This window comes from Ostrea edulis, chromosome 6, assembly GCF_947568905.1.
Source record: "Ostrea edulis chromosome 6, xbOstEdul1.1, whole genome shotgun sequence".
NCBI lineage: Eukaryota > Metazoa > Mollusca > Bivalvia > Ostreida > Ostreidae > Ostrea > Ostrea edulis.
In genome coordinates, this window is record NC_079169.1 from 91,959,665 (window position 1) to 91,979,904 (window position 20,240).

General features: G+C 33.9%; 2 protein-coding genes across 6 annotated transcripts in view; one reads left to right on the plus strand and one right to left on the minus strand.

Moving 5' to 3' along the window:
- The window catches only part of LOC125647951 (uncharacterized), a 54,879-nt gene extending 45,044 nt beyond the window's left edge, over nt 1-9,835 (plus strand). The window contains exons 5-7 of the mRNA XM_048874826.2: nt 2,130-2,306; nt 5,214-5,392; nt 6,205-9,835. Coding sequence (XP_048730783.2) covers nt 2,130-2,306; nt 5,214-5,392; nt 6,205-6,600 — 752 coding nt within the window. The 3' untranslated portion in view covers nt 6,601-9,835. The remainder of the gene's footprint in view (nt 1-2,129; nt 2,307-5,213; nt 5,393-6,204) is intronic.
- The window catches only part of LOC125647948 (cysteine--tRNA ligase, cytoplasmic-like), a 105,547-nt gene that overhangs the window by 83,754 nt on the left and 1,553 nt on the right, over nt 1-20,240 (minus strand). For 4 of the 5 annotated variants that reach the window (XM_048874823.2, XM_048874821.2, XM_048874820.2 and 1 more), the window contains exons 2-3: nt 18,744-18,899; nt 17,588-17,679 (exon numbers count right to left, since the gene is read on the minus strand). In XM_048874823.2, the coding sequence (XP_048730780.1) occupies nt 17,588-17,679; nt 18,744-18,888 (237 nt within the window). In that variant the 5' untranslated portion in view covers nt 18,889-18,899. Of the gene's footprint in view, nt 1-17,587; nt 17,680-18,743; nt 18,900-19,953; nt 19,969-20,240 lie in introns of all 5 variants that reach the window. The other variant, XM_048874822.2, reaches the window with a different exon arrangement.

Consider the following 20,240-nt stretch of genomic DNA (forward strand, 5'->3'; position numbering starts at 1 on the left):
ATTTTCTTATCCTAATGGACAAATCCAGCATCCAAATTCACCCCATCACAGGTAATTTTCTTATCCTAATGGGCAAATCCAGCATCCAAATTCACCCCATCACAGGTAATTTTCTTATCCTAATGGACAAATCCAGCATCCAAATTCACCCCATCACAGGTAATTTTCTTATCCTAATGGGCAAATCCAGCATCCAAATTCACCCCATCACAGGTAATTTTCTTATCCTAATGGACAAATCCAGCATCCAAATTCACCCCATCACAGGTAATTTTCTTATCCTAATGGGCAAATCCAGCATCCAAATTCACCCCATCACAGGTAATTTTCTTATCCTAATGGACAAATCCAGCATCCAAATTCACCCCATCACAGGTAATTTTCTTATCCTAATGGGCAAATCCAGCATCCAAATTCACCCCATCACAGGTAATTTTCTTATCCTAATGGGCAAATCCAGCATCCAAATTCACCCCATCACAGGTAATTTTCTTATCCTAATGGGCAAATCCAGCATCCAAATTCACCCCATCACAGGTAATTTTCTTATCCTAATGGGCAAATCCAGCATCCAAATTCACCCCATCACAGGTAATTTTCTTATCCTAATGGGCAAATCCAGCATCCAAATTCACCCCATCACAGGTAATTTTCTTATCCTAATGGACAAATCCAGCATCCAAATTCACTCCATCACAGGTAATTTTCTTATCCTAATGGGCAAATCCAGCATCCAAATTCACCCCATCACAGGTAATTTTCTTATCCTAATGGACAAATCCAGCATCCAAATTCACCCCATCACAGGTAATTTTCTTATCCTAATGGGCAAATCCAGCATCCAAATTCACCCCATCACAGGTAATTTTCTTATCCTAATGGGCAAATCCAGCATCCAAATTCACCCCATCACAGGTAATTTTCTTATCCTAATGGGCAAATCCAGCATCCAAATTCACCCCATCACAGGTAATTTTCTTATCCTAATGGACAAATCCAGCATCCAAATTCACCCCATCACAGGTAATTTTCTTATCCTAATGGGCAAATCCAGCATCCAAATTCACTCCATCACAGGTAATTTTCTTATCCTAATGGGCAAATCCAGCATCCAAATTCACCCCATCACAGGTAATTTTCTTATCCTAATGGGCAAATCCAGCATCCAAATTCACCCCATCACAGGTAATTTTCTTATCCTAATGGGCAAATCCAACATCACACTCACACTGTTACAGATAATTTTCTAACATTGGTCTGCAAATCCAACACTCATGCCTACAACACTTTGTAGGCAAACCTTACATGCAAATCTACATCAAAGATGCATTACCAATGTATCCTCTCATCTTAGCGAGCAAATTCGACATCCAAACCCGCACTATCACAGATACTAGTATATTACTAACATAGTGGCCAAATCTGACATCCAAACCCGCACTATCACAGATACTAGTATATTACTAACAGTGGCCAAATCTGACATCCAAACCCGCACTATCACAGATACTAGTATATCACTAACATAGTGGCCAAATCTGACATCCAAACCCGCACTAGCACAGATACTAGTATATTACTAACATAGTGGCCAAATCTGACATCCAAACCCGCACTATCACAGATACTAGTATATTACTAACATAGTGGCCAAATCTGACATCCAAACCCGCACTATCACAGATACTAGTATATTACTAACATAGTGGCCAAATCTGACATCCAAACCCGCACTATCACAAGCACATTTACTAACTTAGTGGGCATATCAACATCCAAAAAAAACCACACTATCACAAGTCTATTAATAACTCAGTGGACATATCAACATCCAAAAAACCCACAGTCTATTAATAACTCAGTGGACAAAACCTACACTCTCAGTTGAATTTACTGAGAAAGTGAAAAGTGACTTCATCTACATTAACCCAAAACTGCTTCACAATGCATTATGAAGATCATTGTAAAAAATCTTAAGGATTTCAAATTACCAATAACAAATTAATGTACATGTATTTGATTTTGAAATTATATTCACCAATGTTTTCTTAAATTCTATGCTGAAAATTCAGTCCACAGTTTGTACTTTGAATATATATCAACGGAATTTTCTTAATTGAAAATTTCAGCTTATTTCAAACACCCTCAGCATCTCTGTAGTCCAATTCACCTGACGAACGTGCCAGCAGGAAAGGGACTCTACATACAGACGGGATACGATCCTATTCGCAACTTTGAACAAATTCCACTGGAAGTGAAAAATCTTTCCTCTCTATGGAAAAAAGCCAGGTGTTTGCCAACCATGGGTAATTATTGTCAACTCTCAGCTTCTCCTAACGCATATTTCCATTTTATGTATGTAAAAGATTTATTTCTGTTCTAAACCACGCACAAGAATTTTTTCTTAGAAATCAAAGCTAGATTGAGGTGAAAATTCTCTATAGAAACCAGTACAGTTTTAATGTTTTTCCTATCATTTATTATTTACTGTATTGTTAATCAAATTCAAGCTGTATTAAGTTCTGGTGCTTTTCTTCTACGGGGATATTATCACCAGCAACCCTTTTTTATTGCGAGACGACTCCCTGAGATAGTCTGCATAAAAACGCCACTAATATCCACTTTGCACGATTTTTGGAATATCAGCAAGACAACAGATTATCATATAAATCTTACTTTATGTGAAGTGTGTGAAAATTTTATGAGAGTTGGGTAGATCACAGAAAAAAAATATGAAGGCCTTGGAGATAGCTGCAGTTTGGGTAAAATAATTTCAAAAATAGGAATTTTAGCGCTATTTAAGTACCATGCCTTGTCTGCATGTGTGTGTATTCTGTTGATGGTTCTGAAAATGGTGTTCATTACCTGAAAATCATTTTCTTCTCATCAACTTTCTTCTGTATGAAATGTCACTGTTGCTATGACAACTGCCATCTGCCTCAACTTCTCTTCCTGTTTTGAAACAATAATGAAAGACTGCAAGTGAATTCAGGTAGATATTGATATCAAACTAATTATTTCATGGATTTTTTTTTTTTGGGACCAACTAACAACGTCATCAAACTCAGAGAAATGAATATTTTGTGTATTTTGGAACCATATTAAGTTTATTCATTATTATTTATATCCAATTTAATTATTTTTGACATTTTAAAAGAGCTTTATTCTTGTTACAAAGAGCTCTTTTCAAACATAAAAAATAATTACTCCTGTAAAGGAATAAAATAAGAATGAAGAGAAATCTGCAGTTCCTACCTAGTGTTCATTAGGGTGAATTCATAATAGAATATAACCATTGATTCTTGATGATTATCTTTAATAAAATCCAACGAACCGATGTTCAGTGTAATGATAGTGGAGTTCACCCTACAGTTTACAAATTACAAGAAAGCCATCAGTGCTTTCAGTTCTCACTCATTTAACGTGATTAATGACGAATACTACACCAGAGAAATATGATATGGATGAAAAGTGGAGGACATGTACAACACTATATGAAAACTTTCAAATTTACTTTACTTTGTCAAAAAATGCAATTATAGTAGAAAGCAATCGGGAAAAAATTGAAAACCCTTTCTGGACTTGAACTCACGACCTACAGATTCGCAGTCCACACGCTAACCTACTCAGCTGGGCAATTAAATCTAAAAGGAATAGGCAAATATTGCTGATATTCATATCTTCATTCATTGTTTTAAAGGAAGTCAGTCATTGTGATGACAAGGAATGGAATATATCATCTTATGTCTCCCTACATCGTACACACGCATCATCTCGTCTTCAACTCATTCGGGCCATCAATTAATGTCTGCATGTGCAGACAAATGTAAATTTTGTTTTGATATTAAACATGTTAAATGAAAAAAAAAATTGAAACAATTTTTATAATTTCTTTCCCTCAGTGGTTGATGCTACAATATATGGAATTTCTATGGAGATGATTTAGGAAGAGATTTTAAAAGAACCTAAAAGAAAAACATATTTAAAAACCATTCCGAATTCATTTTCCTATAATGTTTCAAAGATTTTAGAATTAAAGGTCCCACAAAACAATACACAACAAGACTGATAAATGTACGAAGGTTACCAAATGTGAGCACTAATTCAGTAGTTAAACGCCTAATCGTTCTCCTTCAGGAGAACCTTGGGAATTCTGGTTTCCATTTCCACATTCATTACAGGATTTCTACCTCATAGTTCTAATAACACAGGCGGCATATCAGGCAGACTACCTGCATAAAACTTTAGATCAAAGAAGAAAAATTATCATGCATGAGAGTTACCTTGCCTTTCATCTCCCATGGGAGAACTCCCCTTTGATCATCACTTCTGTAGGTTTGCCAGTCTGTAATCAAATTAAAAATTTAAAAATTAAGTTAGATTGATGTCATCAAAAATAGAATGTCCTGGCTACTATATGAAAGACGTGATGATCAATAAATGCTTCAATATTCTACACTTTCACAAAAATAGTGTCTAGAAAATTAGAACAATGAGTATACGAAATTATATCAACTGAAACAGATGAGCTTCATTTTTTATATAACAGATTTATGACTACGTTCATCCATTAGTTTCATTTATTCTATGATATTTTAAAGGTCAATCTGATATTCAATACACGTGGGCTCCCCCTCAAATATCATCAATTTCATGTCTGCAATGACTGTACCATATAAATTTACATATTACAAGAACAAGACCATGAAACTCATATCAGAGCCACACACAGTAACACTCTTATAGGAATTCATTGTAAGGATACTCTCTCTCTCCCTCTCTCTCTCTCTGACTTCCCAATACATACACCTAGAAGAATTTACAGATGATACAACCCCTGCATAACAATAAGCCATCACCAAATAATTACATATCCAATGTTTTTGCCTTTGATATCTCTACAAATTGTATGATAACCATTTCCTCATGAATGCACAGCAGTTTTAAACAGTGTATATATGAATCTTGATGAATATAGTAAGTCTATTTTAACAGCTGGGAATTCTAACAGAAATGAAAGTAGAAAGTAATTTTATATAAAAAATACATTTCATTTTTTTTTTTGGTATTGCACTTAACTATGCTGCCATGAAGTGTTGCAGTTCAAACCCTCATGTATTTCCAAAAATGTAATTAATTTCTTTAGTGACTGTCACTTGACACCTGAGTACCAATAGCATAATAATACAGGACTATTACCTTCCTTTTGCCAGGTACCCACTATTTTTACAATGTGTCTCGAGACATGCAGTGTGAACGCCTGCACCCCGTATTCCTAATGTACGACAGTGAGGGGCAGCTAGGGGCATTTGGATGGACCTTTCAGGGGCAGCCTTACGAGGGGGCCTCATCTATAGTGTCCTGGTATCAGATAGAACCCAAGACATTTTATGTAAGTAAAACTGCTTAAAGTTCTATATTTGTACATCCATACATATCATTAATAAGGCCAAGATTAATTAATAGTGTGTTTTCTATTCCAGCTTTAAATAATAGGGTAGAGAAAATATCTTATTTTATCATCATAGTCCGTTATCAATTAAGCATCTGATGGTCATTACAGTCAATCTCAATGATATTCGCAACGGTGAATGAAACCTGTGGAAAATTTCTCAGACACTTTTCAAATTGTAACATTGTATCAAGAATCAGTATCAACATGCCCAGTACAGTGGAGGTGTTTAACACCGTATAACGAGTATTTTCTATGGTTAGATATTTTGCGATTTAATGCATAAATGGTAGCAAATTATATTCTTCATTTCCAATTTCTGCGGTTGCTTTATACCTATATGAACCTATATGCATGTATATATATTTTGCAATTTTAATTTTTGTGGATTTTTCCTATCCGCAAATAATGGACAACTGCAGAAAATACCCGTTATACGGTATGCCCTCTTAAATGATAAAGATTCAAAATCATAGTAGTTAAACCAGGAGTGAATAGATTGAACAATTTCGGAAAACTCACTGACAAACCAAAGAAAAAAATATCCAGGATCCAGTTAGCAAATTTGACTGTTGATTGAGAAACCACTTCAAACCAAGCATAACTTGTCTTGGCCTGAGTTAATTGTACCCTCAGAAGACAGAGGGACAACAGAGACTCAAGGAGTCAAATAAATACTCAAACTTCTAATTTAACAATATAATCCTATCACATTTCTCACTCTACCTAATGAAATCTGAACTTTATTCTAGTTCATCTTTGATGTGAACCAGCTTCCTCCCTGTATGCTCAACCCAAACTTCCGAGTGTTCGGAATCCACATCTGGCTTCAGAACCACAACAAAACAACCATGCGGTGTATTGCGCCTGCCACACCAGCACCACAGCAATCCACCACCGTAACATACAAAGAAGGGCACCACAATGGCAGGGGTAGCCCTGATGCTAACAATGTCGATTTCAGCCAAAATGGCGGTGACAAAGACCTCTCAAACCACAGGAAGTCAGAGATCATTCAGCCACCGCTGTCCAACAAAAAATCTTCTGGAGGAAACTCTACAACTAAAGACACATCCAGCATGTGCTTGTTTTTATTTGTTTGTATTTTAAGGACAGTTTTATCTAATTTTATTGTGCTAATTGTATAGCAAAAGTACATACACTGTAAATGTTTTATCATTATTTTCCAATCCTGTTTTAATACACCAAAAAGCCTGCTCAATATTACAGTGTTATGCACTAGCTGCTAAATATTACAAGCTGCGAGTCAAATTCAATTTCTTGTCAAGCGTACAAGTATCTTTCCTGTAAATTTAAAAGTTTTTTTTGTTGTAATGCCTTATGTTAATTGCATTAATGCTTATGATATGTTCATTTCTCGTGGGAAATGAATCCGATGAATGGGTAGTTAGTTAGTGCAATCTTAATTTCTGTGTCAATCTGGACTAAACTATAAAGCATTAAAAAAATTTTGGAAAGATTTTGATCTCCTAAACTCTACATGGAATAAAGCTATTAGGTAGATCAGCAATAGGATCACCGACATTTCTCCATATTCCAAGACAGAAAAAAGTTGCTTTGATTGGCCGATAAGCTTAGAATTTTGTGCTAAAATCAATGGTTAAAGTATAGGAACTGTGGCAATCCATTGTAACTAAATTGCTGATGCCTGCTTCATTTTAAAAACAGAGACGTGAATTAAAATGGTTATATCCACACTTCATTGCCAACTCAGAACCAAGTTCCTCCATGACAAAATTTCAATTTCAAATATCTTATGTCGAAAAAGCTCAGATTTTTAGTTGATAAAAATATAATTATGAAGTACCTAGTACATGTACAATATGTTTATTTCAGATATCAGATGTTTTATATTATTTTTCATACCCTATAATAAACTATCTGTATATAATTACATGAATATATCATGAATAACTATGCTGTGATATTAGTTGGTAGTTGTTCATCACTAGATTAGAAAAATGTAGAGTTCCATGGATAAAGGGAAATAACTCTTTCATACAATACTATCCATGCTCTCTGCACAACTCAGCAGATTTTTAGCAGAATTAGCAGGATCTTTCAGATGCTTTACCTTGTATAGGTACTAAGCTATTCAGAAAAAGATGCATTTTACAGAATCACTGTGATGGCTCTAAACTAATGACTGACTTTTCACCTCTGACAATTTCACACAAACCAACATGACACTTTAAAATTCAGTCAACTTCTACAAGCACCATGTGGAAAGATACGAGTCCGACTGTTTTAAGACAAGTCTGGTTGTGTAACTGTTTTAAGTAAACACACGACGGAAAAGCGCACTACACTGAATGACATATAGACTGGTGTGATATACTACATGTATGTCATCCATCCAAATCAATGTATCACTGGTTCAGAGCGCTCATGGTGATTCTCAAATGATTCTAAAAGAATCCTCATTTACAAGAATATTTTTACATATTTGTGAAAAATGAAATGCTTCGATATATCCTTTTCCGTGGCCATCGCTGTTTTCCTTTATATATATATATACATGTAATACATTTCATCTTTTTTAAAGTGAACTGTAATTAAAAAGGCTTTTCGAGAGAAATTTCACGAGGTTTTAATTTTTTGATGTTCTGTTATACAACATATATTGTTCGTTAACAGTGTCTTGAAAATGCACTGATGTGCGTGCTCCCTCCATTGTTTTCACATCAGAAATATATCTGTTCACATGTACAAAATCTCAACTTGATAAAATCAAAGCATCATTGATTTCATCAAAAACATCATCACCAGTATGAATTGATGAATTATCATTTCCATGATACAACAATGTAGTAAATCCATAAATACACCCCCCCCCCTACCCATTGACTAAGCTCCTTGTCTTGTTATCTTTACGAAGGACTACATAGGATAACAATATTTTTTTGCCCCCATAAAATTCAAAAGCTTTTAATATAAGGCTAAACCCTGTTCTTTATTTCATAAAAGAGAATAACTGAAATACAGTTTCACATAATATGAATTTAATATTTTCGTTCCTTTTTGGTAAAATACTTATTTTTGTGAACTTTAACATAGTGTGCAGTTTTGGACAAACAAATTTTTTAGTTGCTTATTTGCACTCAAAAGATAAATCTATGGAATAAATATGAAGTTTGTCTAAACCTGTGCCTAATGTTTTCTAAATAAAAAAAAACAAACAAAAAAACAACAAAACACAAAAAACTGAAATATAGCCATTTCGTGTCAAAATAATGGAAAAGGCAGGAAAACATTATTATGATGCCATAATTTAGATCCAAGTCTTTTGAAGAAATTGAGCAAAAAAAAAAAAAAAATAATAATTCTTGCACAAAACATACTTCCACTTGATTTTGAAACAAAAGCATTGACTGTCAAATTTAGTGGTCACATAGAGCCCTAATCTACTATAGTAACAGAAGTGAATTAATTACCCATAATTCACTAATCATAGGATAACAACACAAACTGGAACTTATACATTTGTCATTTTGTTATCTGACCTTGACAATACCATGGGGAAAAAACTTGGATAACATTCTCAAAATGTTGCAGGGTTACCCTAAAATTTTCTGCAAAATAAAATACTTTCTTTATACAACTTGTCAAGAAATTGTTTAGCTATACTTTGGCTTTCTTTTGTCTTGAGGTATTTGCAGAAATTCTTTTTACAATTGATTGAGCAATAGTTAAGAGGAATGTATTATTTTTGTACAATCTTTCAATGAATCATTTCAATATAATTCAAAGCTTTCAAAGGGATACCTTAAATATAGTGAAAAATCTGATCATTATGCATGGAATCAATTAAACCTCATTAATTTCACTTCCAGTTAGAAGCACTGTTTTATTTATCAACATAAATATTTTCTCATATCTTGTACATGCAATTACTTTATCCAGATATTTACTTTCACGTTCAAATGCACTTATTAAGCCTTATACATGTATGAATACATTGTCTGTTTTGTGATCATTGGAATGATTACTTTTATATTTGTGTACGAGTTGGTTTTCATTTTCTAACACAGTGGGTATGTAAATAATTAACTATATCATTCAGTGTTTTAACCTTATTGTGATAAATTTCTGAATCTCATGTGTGTAAATGTGTGTGTACATGTATCAGTGTGAATAAAACATGGAAGTGGTTGGTACTGAGATTCTGGTAAAACTGAAAATGTCACAGTCTTGTTGATATAAATCAATGTGATTCACATCAATGATGGCCTCTTGTAAATTGAACTTTAAACTCGGGTGTCTGTTGAGCAAGTAATGCAAAATATTTTACATGTATCTGTATGCATGAATTGATTCATTTTAACTTGAAAAATCATGGAATAAAGTTTATGCTAACTAGAATTTGTGTTCCAATCTGAATCTTTTCTTTAGTAAAAATCTTTTCCCCTTGTAATCAAATGTGTTGGCATTACAGGTTTACAGATTGAACTCTCACTACTACTGAAAAATGTCAAATACTTTTCAAAACTGGCAAAGACGATAAATTCTATATTTAGAACTTTGAGGATGTTGTAGTGTAGATATCACCTGTCCTGATCTAGTGTAATACTCACTCCTTCTAGTCAATTAAATCATTAATTGCTTGCAGCTTGAAATTTACACCTGCAACAACTGCTGCCAAGTGGACAGTAAGTATGAAAAAATTATTTGTTCGTGAATTTTCCACATATTTGGTAAATTTGTATAAAAGAGGACTCTCAACACAAATATGTCTAAATCATGTGAGGGTTCTTGTCATTATATAGAGTCATGGGCATGGAAGAGTTACCTCTCCTGAAAATTGATCAATGTAACTGATTAATTCTTACATGACAGTACTGTTCAAAAATTTCTTTGAAATTAATCTCTCACTGAAATTCACACTGACTATGGGGAATGTTTCAATAGTATCTCAGTATCTTTTCAGATCCTGTTGTTTAAACAAAAATATAATCAATAAAATAAGAAAAATTTAAAACACCCCTTTTTACTATTGATATAGACACATTTATCTGATTGTATGAAGAAAAAAGATGTCAATGATTTTTTTTTCAAAGCACATTATATAAAATATATTTATGGACTAAATACATGATGGGAATGAGAAGTACTTGAGCTTACCTCAATGTTAGCTGGAGAAACATATGTGCTCTCACATTGTTATAACTGCATTTTATGATCAAACTTACTTAAACAGTACCTTCAATATTTATCAATAATTCAAAATTCCAAAGAACTAGACAAAGCGATATTATTCTGAATATCTCCTCAAATTCAAAGATTTGGTGGGCAAATTCGAAAAAAAAATTAGATAAAATCCCCAGAACTACATGTTACTGATTTTCTAATTCCCTCAAGTTTGAAAGTTTTATCACTGCGACATCACAATGTACCCAACGACTACAATGTCACAGCCTACCACTAGATGTGACATAGTTTGATAGACTATGATGTCATAGCTAGTAACACGACAACAAACACTATTATGACGGGGATCTTTTATAATATATATAGATTTCAATCACATGATCAGCCCTGTGAATTTCAATCAACGAATATTTTGTTCAGGTAAAAGTAACATTAAATCCAAACTGTCAGTAATATAAGCAAACTTTACAAACACTCACATATAAATTCACACACTACTCTAGTACTGGTCAATTGTGCAGACACCTTGAAATTCATGTAAGGATACTATTGATTAAAAATAGTCTCTCTTTTATAAAAGGCTTTAGTTACAGTCCACCACATTTGGTGTCACCATGTGAGACAGTGGATTATTACATTTAGTTATGTATACATTTATGGTATTCCTTAGTTACAGTAAATCACAATCTATTCACAGGAACATTATTTACGTGTAATTTTGCAAGACAAGCTATTCGTGATCATTTAGTTCTCACAAATAAACTCTTACACCTGTACAAGTCTTGTGAATAAATACATCATTGTTTTCACACGAAAATAAGGTATCACAAAATAAAGTACATTAAAGCTGACATGAATTAATAAATACATACACCTTTCTCATCTTATCCGCCATATTTCTCTCAGGTAGCCTAATTTACTCTACCCGTATATACCCCACATGTGATTGTCACACCTGAGTGATTTTTCTAGGTGGACTCGACCAGTGCACATCTCCGACAGTAATATATAGGGAATGAGAAACAAATAAAATAACATTTTAAAACATTATGCTTTGCTCAAAATTACAAAATATTGATGGTATACTAATGCAACATTCTGGAAGTTTAGATAAGTTAGACAAAAATACAACAACAAAAACAAAAAAACAACTTTTCTTGCATACTTGCAAGTGCATGCAAGTATTTGCATTTTCTAATAAAATAAATGCGGATAAATCATTTGCCAATTACATACTGATAGAATGGAATAAGCAAAGAGTATAAAATATATTATTTATATCAATTCTTGCAAAATAAAGGTGCATGCCATATGCATAATATGCAATGCACAAGGCATAATTGCCAAACAAAGTATCAAATACGGGCGTCTATTCAACAGGTATCGGAGATGTGCACTTACCGAAAATATTAGATTCTATTTATTCTGATAAATCCACGAAACAAAATGATAAACTTCATTTGTATCTCGTTAGAACTTTACAACACGTTGTCATTCCATTATACAGACTGCGACACACTTCACCCGTGCCAAACAGGGTGTCTTCAATCAGGGGAGATGTCAGAGTCGAACATTTTTCCTGTATTGAATGCTTGTCTGGTCGAGGTTTTGCAGTTTATAGAAATCGGGAATCTAATATCTGGTTGGATATATTGCGTGCACAATTCAAAATTTCTCGATGATCATATACAAACTTGGATATGCAAATAAGGGAATAATGATCGAAAATATACATCTGTGTGCAAATGCGTGTATTGCATTTGCAATCCATAATAAACAGTTCATTACACAAAGACACATATGAAAGGAAATTTATAAACGATTATACATGTATAGTTTTGTTGTCTCTTTTGGAACCACATAATTATTTACGGTCTCTGTATGTCCATGTTCAGAGAGAGAGAGAGAGAGAGAGAGAGAGAGAGAGAGAGAGAGAGCATCCTACTTCGATTTATAATATATCATTTCACAGAAGGAAAGAAAATTGATCACTTATATAAATGTAAGCGTACAAGCATTAAAAATTTCCAGCTATTTAAAAATTTGTGATTGACAATATATTGGAAACTTACAGGAGTTGATGCTTATAATTGAATTCATTACAAATTTTAAAAAAAGAATATTAGTTTGAACTGTGCATGTAGAAAATACTGACTTTGTATGTAAGAATTACGGGGGGAAAGTAAATTGTAAAAAAAAAAGTGGGAAAAGCAGACCAGCTTTCCTGCCCACCCCAACCCCCTGTTTTTGTGCCTGAAACAACATATCAATTCGTGTTGAAAGAAAGGTGCATATTTACATTTCATTAAATTCCAAAGGAGCTCGAATTTATGGGTTCCCCTATTAATTATTTTGTATGCAAGATTCGTTCCCGAATTTAGAATCATGCTTTCAGTCAGAGCAGAAATGAATTCATTTTGAAGTACATCTAGTTTGAATGCAAATGTTGGGTTCCTTCTTTTAATTTCATCACACTCATTAGAAACCCCTCTCCCAAACTATGCATCTTTGTTTTTATTGATATCTAAATCGGTATAAATGAATCCGGATATAAATTATATAATGTTTTTTCGTGATCATATAGATATTGATACTGATAATGAAAAAAGAAAATGTTTATACTCTTGCCTTTTGCATATCCTACTAATGCATTACAGTATATTGACATTGTATCATATCAAATAAAACCTCAACACGAATTTTACTGATTTATGCATACTAACATCTTATCGAATACATTTGAATTTGAAATTTCTACGTACAGTGGTATGGCCATTGCGCCAGATCTACGAAATGAAAATATGAATAAATTACACTCAAGCCTCAAAGTAATCATTATGGCATGTTACAGAAACGTTAAAACACACAAATGCTATAGTCCTGTAATGCATGCATGCGATATTTCTGAATACATGTATTTATGTATTCATGAATGAAGTTCCTACGCTTGAAAATATATTGGTCTTTATGCATTTTGTTTTGTGATTTTGGTTTACCATTCCTTACACTGTGTAAATGAAGGAAGACTTGGTAAAGGGTGCAATTCTACATGCACCATACAATTAGTATACATGCATGTGTTTCAAAGCAAAATGTACATGTCATAACCAGACATGTATCGTCAATTTTCATGGGGGGGGGGGTACAACAGGGGAAAAAATGGAAAATTGGATTCTTCAAAATCTTTTTCCAGTCAAAATAATAATTAAAAAAGATGAACGAAAACAGCAATAAAATAAAACAAAACAAAACACCCAAACAAACCAAGATGTTTTGTCCGATGTTCAAAGTCCTAATGTGGGGTGAAGGGTTAAAGAGTCTTTTACTTTGACTACCTCAATAATTTCCCCCTACACTTCATTTTCTTCAATCGTTGGGGGTCGGATGGGGTGGTTAGAGTCCTCTACTATGAGTGCCTCATATCTTCATTTTCTTAATTGGTGGTGGTGTGTGTCTTCTACTATTATATCAGAACTTTCAAGCTGGGGTAAGTGGGGGAGGGGTTGTCACTCAATGTATCTTTTATTTGCATTACAAACTAACAAAAAATGGATATTGTTATTAAAGGTGGGTAACAGACACTCTTGTTCTCTCCCCTTGATGTTTGATAACGACGCATAATATGATAAACTCGATTATTACATTTTGCATTAGTACAATTTGCGTCGAGTTCGACGCAGAATGTAATAACGCAAAATGGCATAGATATATAAGATCTATTGAGCGCCAAATTAGCATAAAATGAAGTAATTGAAAATAACATTATTTAAAAATATGTTTAATTTTTAATTATTGCGTGCTTTAAATGAATCAAATAAATCTGTATTATCAATTAATGAGAGCAATATTGAGTTACAAGTACTGTTCTCTTTTTATTGAATTAACGATACCATTTTATTACAAGATCATCGGTTCTCTCTCTCTCTCGTCGTTATCTCTCTCTCGTTGTAATCTCTCTCTCTCTTTCTCTCTCTCTCATCCCATACACTCGTACAGTGTTGTATATGCAAATTTATGTACCTAAATGATTTCCTGATTTATAAATCTGCAATACTCTGACCAGTAAATAATATGGTATAAGGATTGATGCACAATACAGGGTAAATAGTATACTCTGATACTTCCCCTGATTGAAGATAGCTGATCGGCATGGGCTAAGTGTGTCGCAGTCTGTACAATGGACAATGTTGTTTACTGCTGGAATGCAAATGGAGTTTATCGTTTTGTTTCATGGATTATGCAAATAAAGGGAGTTTTACTACTACTTTGAGTATTTTCGACAAGTGTACACGTACATCTGCGGTCCTTTACAGATATTACAAGTAGGCCCAGGTAAATAGTCGTCCGCATTCGATGCATTTTCATGGCGAGCATACATGCCATTTTTATAAGTACAGTAGTATTTATGTCTTTGCCTTTTACCTGAAGTAATTGTAAATGGTATAGATTGTATACTCTTTGCTTATTCCATTTTATCAATAGATAAACAGATTAAATATTTCTCCGCATTTTTGTATAGTTTTAACATATTTACTGCAAATGTACGCACGTTCACGTAAAGAAAAGGCATTCTATATATATTTATCCAAATATATATATTTAGAATGATTTACTACTGTACGATATGTTTATTATAATTTTGAGCACTGCGCGGTGTTCCAAAACGTGATTTCATTTCTTCTTGATGTCCTATAAATTAGTATCGGAGATGTACGTGTTACCTGTCGAAGCTACCTGCACAGGTAAATCGAAGACACTGATGTGAAGTGAAGCGTAGCAAAGCTCGTCCCCTTATATACCATGCGAACCCTGATACATATACCAATAGAAATTCCAACTAATATGGCGGATTAGCAGAGAAATATGGCGGACATATAGAATTATACTATATTTATTAATTAATGTCAGCTTTAACATTAGATGTCACTTCGAAGCAAGAATATCAATCTGATAAAAACGAACAACTAGGATGTAACAAGAATCTATCAGTACCACATTATTCATATCATCACCATTAGCTAGACCTTGTTGTAAAACATGAGTCTGAACCCTTTCCAAAATTCCTCTGACCATTCAACTTTTAACACTTCTATTGTGCTCTCCTCTTGTTTCGTCCCAACCAGCCGTCTAAAATGCACATTTATATACAAACATGGTCCCTCTGAATGATGACAACAGAAGTCTTCCATCACGAAAACCTAAACTGCATGACACAAAATCATAAAGGAACCCTATATCTAGGTCACCACATCAATCACGTGTACTGTGGGAAGGTATCGTCAAATCTCAAAACTGTCTGTTCATCTCCAAGGCATAAATAAGTAATCAATAACAATTTTAAAAACTTTACTTCACTATGAAGCAGGCCAGTACCTGATAGAATCTACTGTGAGGCCCTTCAGGCTTCACAGGATTAGATCATGTGACCACTCTACTTCATACCTCAGTGAAGTTTTTAAAATGATTATATATTTCTTATTGAAGTGAATTATATTGGCTTTTACAAGCATACCTGTTAGTAATTGTGATCTTTGATCTACAACCTGACGATTTGATCAGCAATCTACTTTTCATCAGATCTGCAATAGTTGGAAAAGTTAATGCAAAAATTATTTATCAAAATGAAATCCATAAACAGGGATGAATGTATGTATGCCTGACTAATAATAGCTTATTCCAGGTACTGAATTAGATTAGGACAACCGAGTCAGACATAAATTCTGGAACAAATTCTAGCCATGGTATTGTAAACCAACTTTTATTTGCATGCAAGAAATTTTTGCGAGAACCTCATAATCACAAATATTTATCCCTGCGAACCAGTAGCCCTTTTTATCCCTGCGAACCAGTAGCCCTTTTTATCCCTGCGAACCAGTCGCCCTTTTCACTAAAAATCTTATGATTATGATGAAAAATATTTATAACACTGATTCTTTTAGAATTCGTCACTCATATATTTCTCAATGAACAAAACTAAGTATATACATGGGTGAAAAACTGGCATTCCAACAAACGGCATAGTTGCACTCGGTTAAGTGTTAAGGCAGAGACAAAATATTTATCTTAGTAGTAAGATTTTTTTGTAAAAATGACCGCAGTCCTTTAATATTTCTTGTATTTGTTTACGATAATCTCAGTCACAAAAATGAGTTGCCACAAACCAGTTCATCTATAGTAAACTGCGAAATAAAGTCGTCACAAATAAAAGTTGGTTAACTTTGACTAGTCAGCCACTTCCTTACTCCAACACAAAAGTATGAAACCAATCATGGTTTGTATATAACTACACGAAACTTGTAACAGATCTGATTAAAAAAGAAATTAATAATTTGTCCAGTCTTAAACATTTCTTACATACCGAGCTGACTTAGACCCTAGATTCAGAGACTTCTGCTCGCTGTGAAACCAAACATCAGAATGGATTTTGTTGACAAGCATTGAGGATCCTGCAGAAAGCCAAGCTCCTGGGTACCAGTTTACATAGCTCCTGGGCACCAGTGTACAGTCTGCTGTTCGTTAGACTCTATCGACAAGTATTGAGGGTCCTGCAGAAAGCCAAGCTCCTAGGTACCAGTTTACATAGTTCCTGGGTACCAGTGTACAGTCTGCTGTGTACAGTTTGCTGTTCGTTAGACTCCCATCTATCTCGTCTCCAAGGAACCTGAATCCTAATTACCTACCTGTACCCACCTGTTAATTTGAATCTATTTTAAGAAGAAAATGTATTCAAAGCTATATACTGCCACAGGATGGACCTACAAATTCGGGATTTCTCTCCAACCTTCACATGTTGCCGGTCCAATTCTGTGTGCCACAACAGAACTGGATCATCACATGCGACTCAATTTTGGGATTTGAAATTTACGTTTGTTATGTTCAGAATAAGTTTTGGTTTGGATCAGCCCATGCCTGTCTGTGGTGTAGATGCCTTTGTGAGACTGTTACAGCACGACACAACACACAAACCTTTTGTCGAGTCAGACTGTTGTACAACTTCAGTTTGGGGACCTCGGTTCCCTCAGGAGGGCTCCATGGGGGTTGGACTTTCTTGGATTTTGCTGAAAAAAGTTTTGAGTTACCAAATTATATGGACAAGACATTAGTCCTTATATGAAATGACATGATAACTTACTTTGCTTGATTTGTCTTGGAAAAAACTTTTTTCATTGTTAAAATCATGATAACCAGGTAAATATTGATTACAAATAACACAGGCAAACAAAGTCATACTGTTGATCATCAATGTTCGTGAATAACCAATATTTTACTGGATTGTGGGGAATCCGATGTAATTTTAAATTTGTGACTGTATTTATGTTGTATCATACATGATGATGATAATTGATGCAGTAGGGGATAAAAATTTTCTAACTTTGAAAAAGAAACTTAAAATGATGTATCAATGCTCGTGAGGATGTAATTCATGGATAAGGTTGACCAACGAAACATTGATCCCCCACAAACACTCAGATGGTTGTACAGTAGTTCTACTAGAAAGTAATATGACGTCCATTAGAATGCCAGGGATGTGTAACTGTAATGATATACTGACAGAAGACACTGAAATAACAGTGTTGAACTTCTATCAACATGTCAAGTATTGCTTTTCATTAATAATGAATTAAAACAAACTCAATTAAGTCAAGGATATCGTTCAAGGATCAAGATCTTAAGCTATCATTTTCATAAATATAAATTGGCTTTCTATGAAGATCTATAGTGAAGGATATCCATTCATTAGGCCGAAAATAAAAATTTATTTGATTGATGTATTCCGACCGACCCGTCAAATTTGCTCCTACCCGATCATTTTTTTTCAGCAATTTGAATTTTTTTTTTTTTTTTGGCTCCCTTGAAAAATAGAAAATTCTCCTTATTTTCATAGAAAATATTAGGAAATTTCATGACGTTCCCCCCCCCCCCCCCCCAAAAAAACCTACCTACCGACCCACCTTGAAAAATGTGGGTCGGAGTACATCAAACAAAAATATTTTTAATGATGGCCTTATCACTGTATCTATCCATTGATTTTTCATTCTTAATCATCGCTTTTAATTTTCCCAACAGCTCAACTGTATCCAGGAATTCTGAACTATTATTCTAAGCGCATGTATGTACTCACAAGCCATGTTATCTTTCTCCCTTCTCCAACTAGTAGGTTCAAAATAATATGTTGACAGGTGAAAAAATCGAAAGCAGGTTAAAGTCTTTTCCGAAAGAATGGATCTTCTCAGTAACACTCTAACTGTTGATCTAGTGATGGCCATTCAATGCCATTCTGTAAAATTAATAATATTTCAATTACCCGTATTATATCATACATACAGTTATCCACGAAAGAGATGGAAAGAAGCATCGACATGTACAAATACCATGCAATGTATCTTTGCAAAAGCAGTTGTAAGATGGGACTTTCTAAATTAATTAACTACGACCCGACTGAAATTGTACAATATTCATGAACTACAAAGTAGTACATATACTATATTAACAGTATATTACATGCTGAGTATTATTGCTTATAGAGATCACTTAAACAACAAAAACAAAAACAGCTGTGAATCATATCCCAAATTGCAGCACAGTCTCAGAAATTTCAGAGTGATAAAATGACTTGTGGCTTAGGCTGGTCAACTGTAGCTTGGAAATTATTTTGACCGTTCTCAATGAACCCCCGAGTCCCCCATGTTTAACCTGGACTACTAAATTTCAGAACTTATGTTCCCAGATATTCTGAAGCAGTATCTCTGCTCTTCCTACAGTTCTTGAAACCGTTCTGTCCCATTTAATAAAAAAAAAAAGCAAACATGGCTCTATGTATATGCACATTGTGTCGGTCCAAATGACCATCAAAATCGCAAGCAGTCTGCCTCATATGGCCACAACCTACCTAATTTGATAAAACGTATCTATATCACTATTTTATTTAGATTGTAATTAACACACAATTTAATTAACTGAACAACATGCTCCATTTTTCATTCTCATGTAAAGCATTGTGACATCATTAACACTTGACATTTTTGTCTAATATTCATCCTAAAAACATGATTAAAAAGGTACTAAATTTTATGAAGTGATAAATTTAATTATTAAGGAAAGAATTTAATAACAAAGTAATTTGTTAATGTATTATAAAATAATTTCATGGTGCAGAATACATGTGTGCTTTTAATAAATTCAATCCTAACTCAAATTGTTTACATTTCAAATAATTATGTTTGAAACTTGGTGGGCTCCATTACTTTGATAAATTTGTTTGAGGATGCAAAGTTAGACGATTACATGAACTTCATGTTTCTTCTTTCAGTAAAACGTTATGAAAAACTCACCCACCCAGAGTAAATCTGCATTAAAAAAATACTAGACTTAACAGCAAATTAAGTTAAGAGACCATGATGAATTAAATACCAAGTCAACGTAAAAGAGAAGCAGAAAATGAATTTCAGTGAAGGATGAGGTGGAAAGCACGACAGTGAGAGTGGAGAATCAGAATATAAAAACATGACAAGTCAAGAGTACGAAAACAAAATTAATAATGAAAGTGAAAATGAAAGTAAGGATGAGGTGGAAAGCATGACAGTAAGAGTGGAGAATCAGAATATAAAAACATGACAAG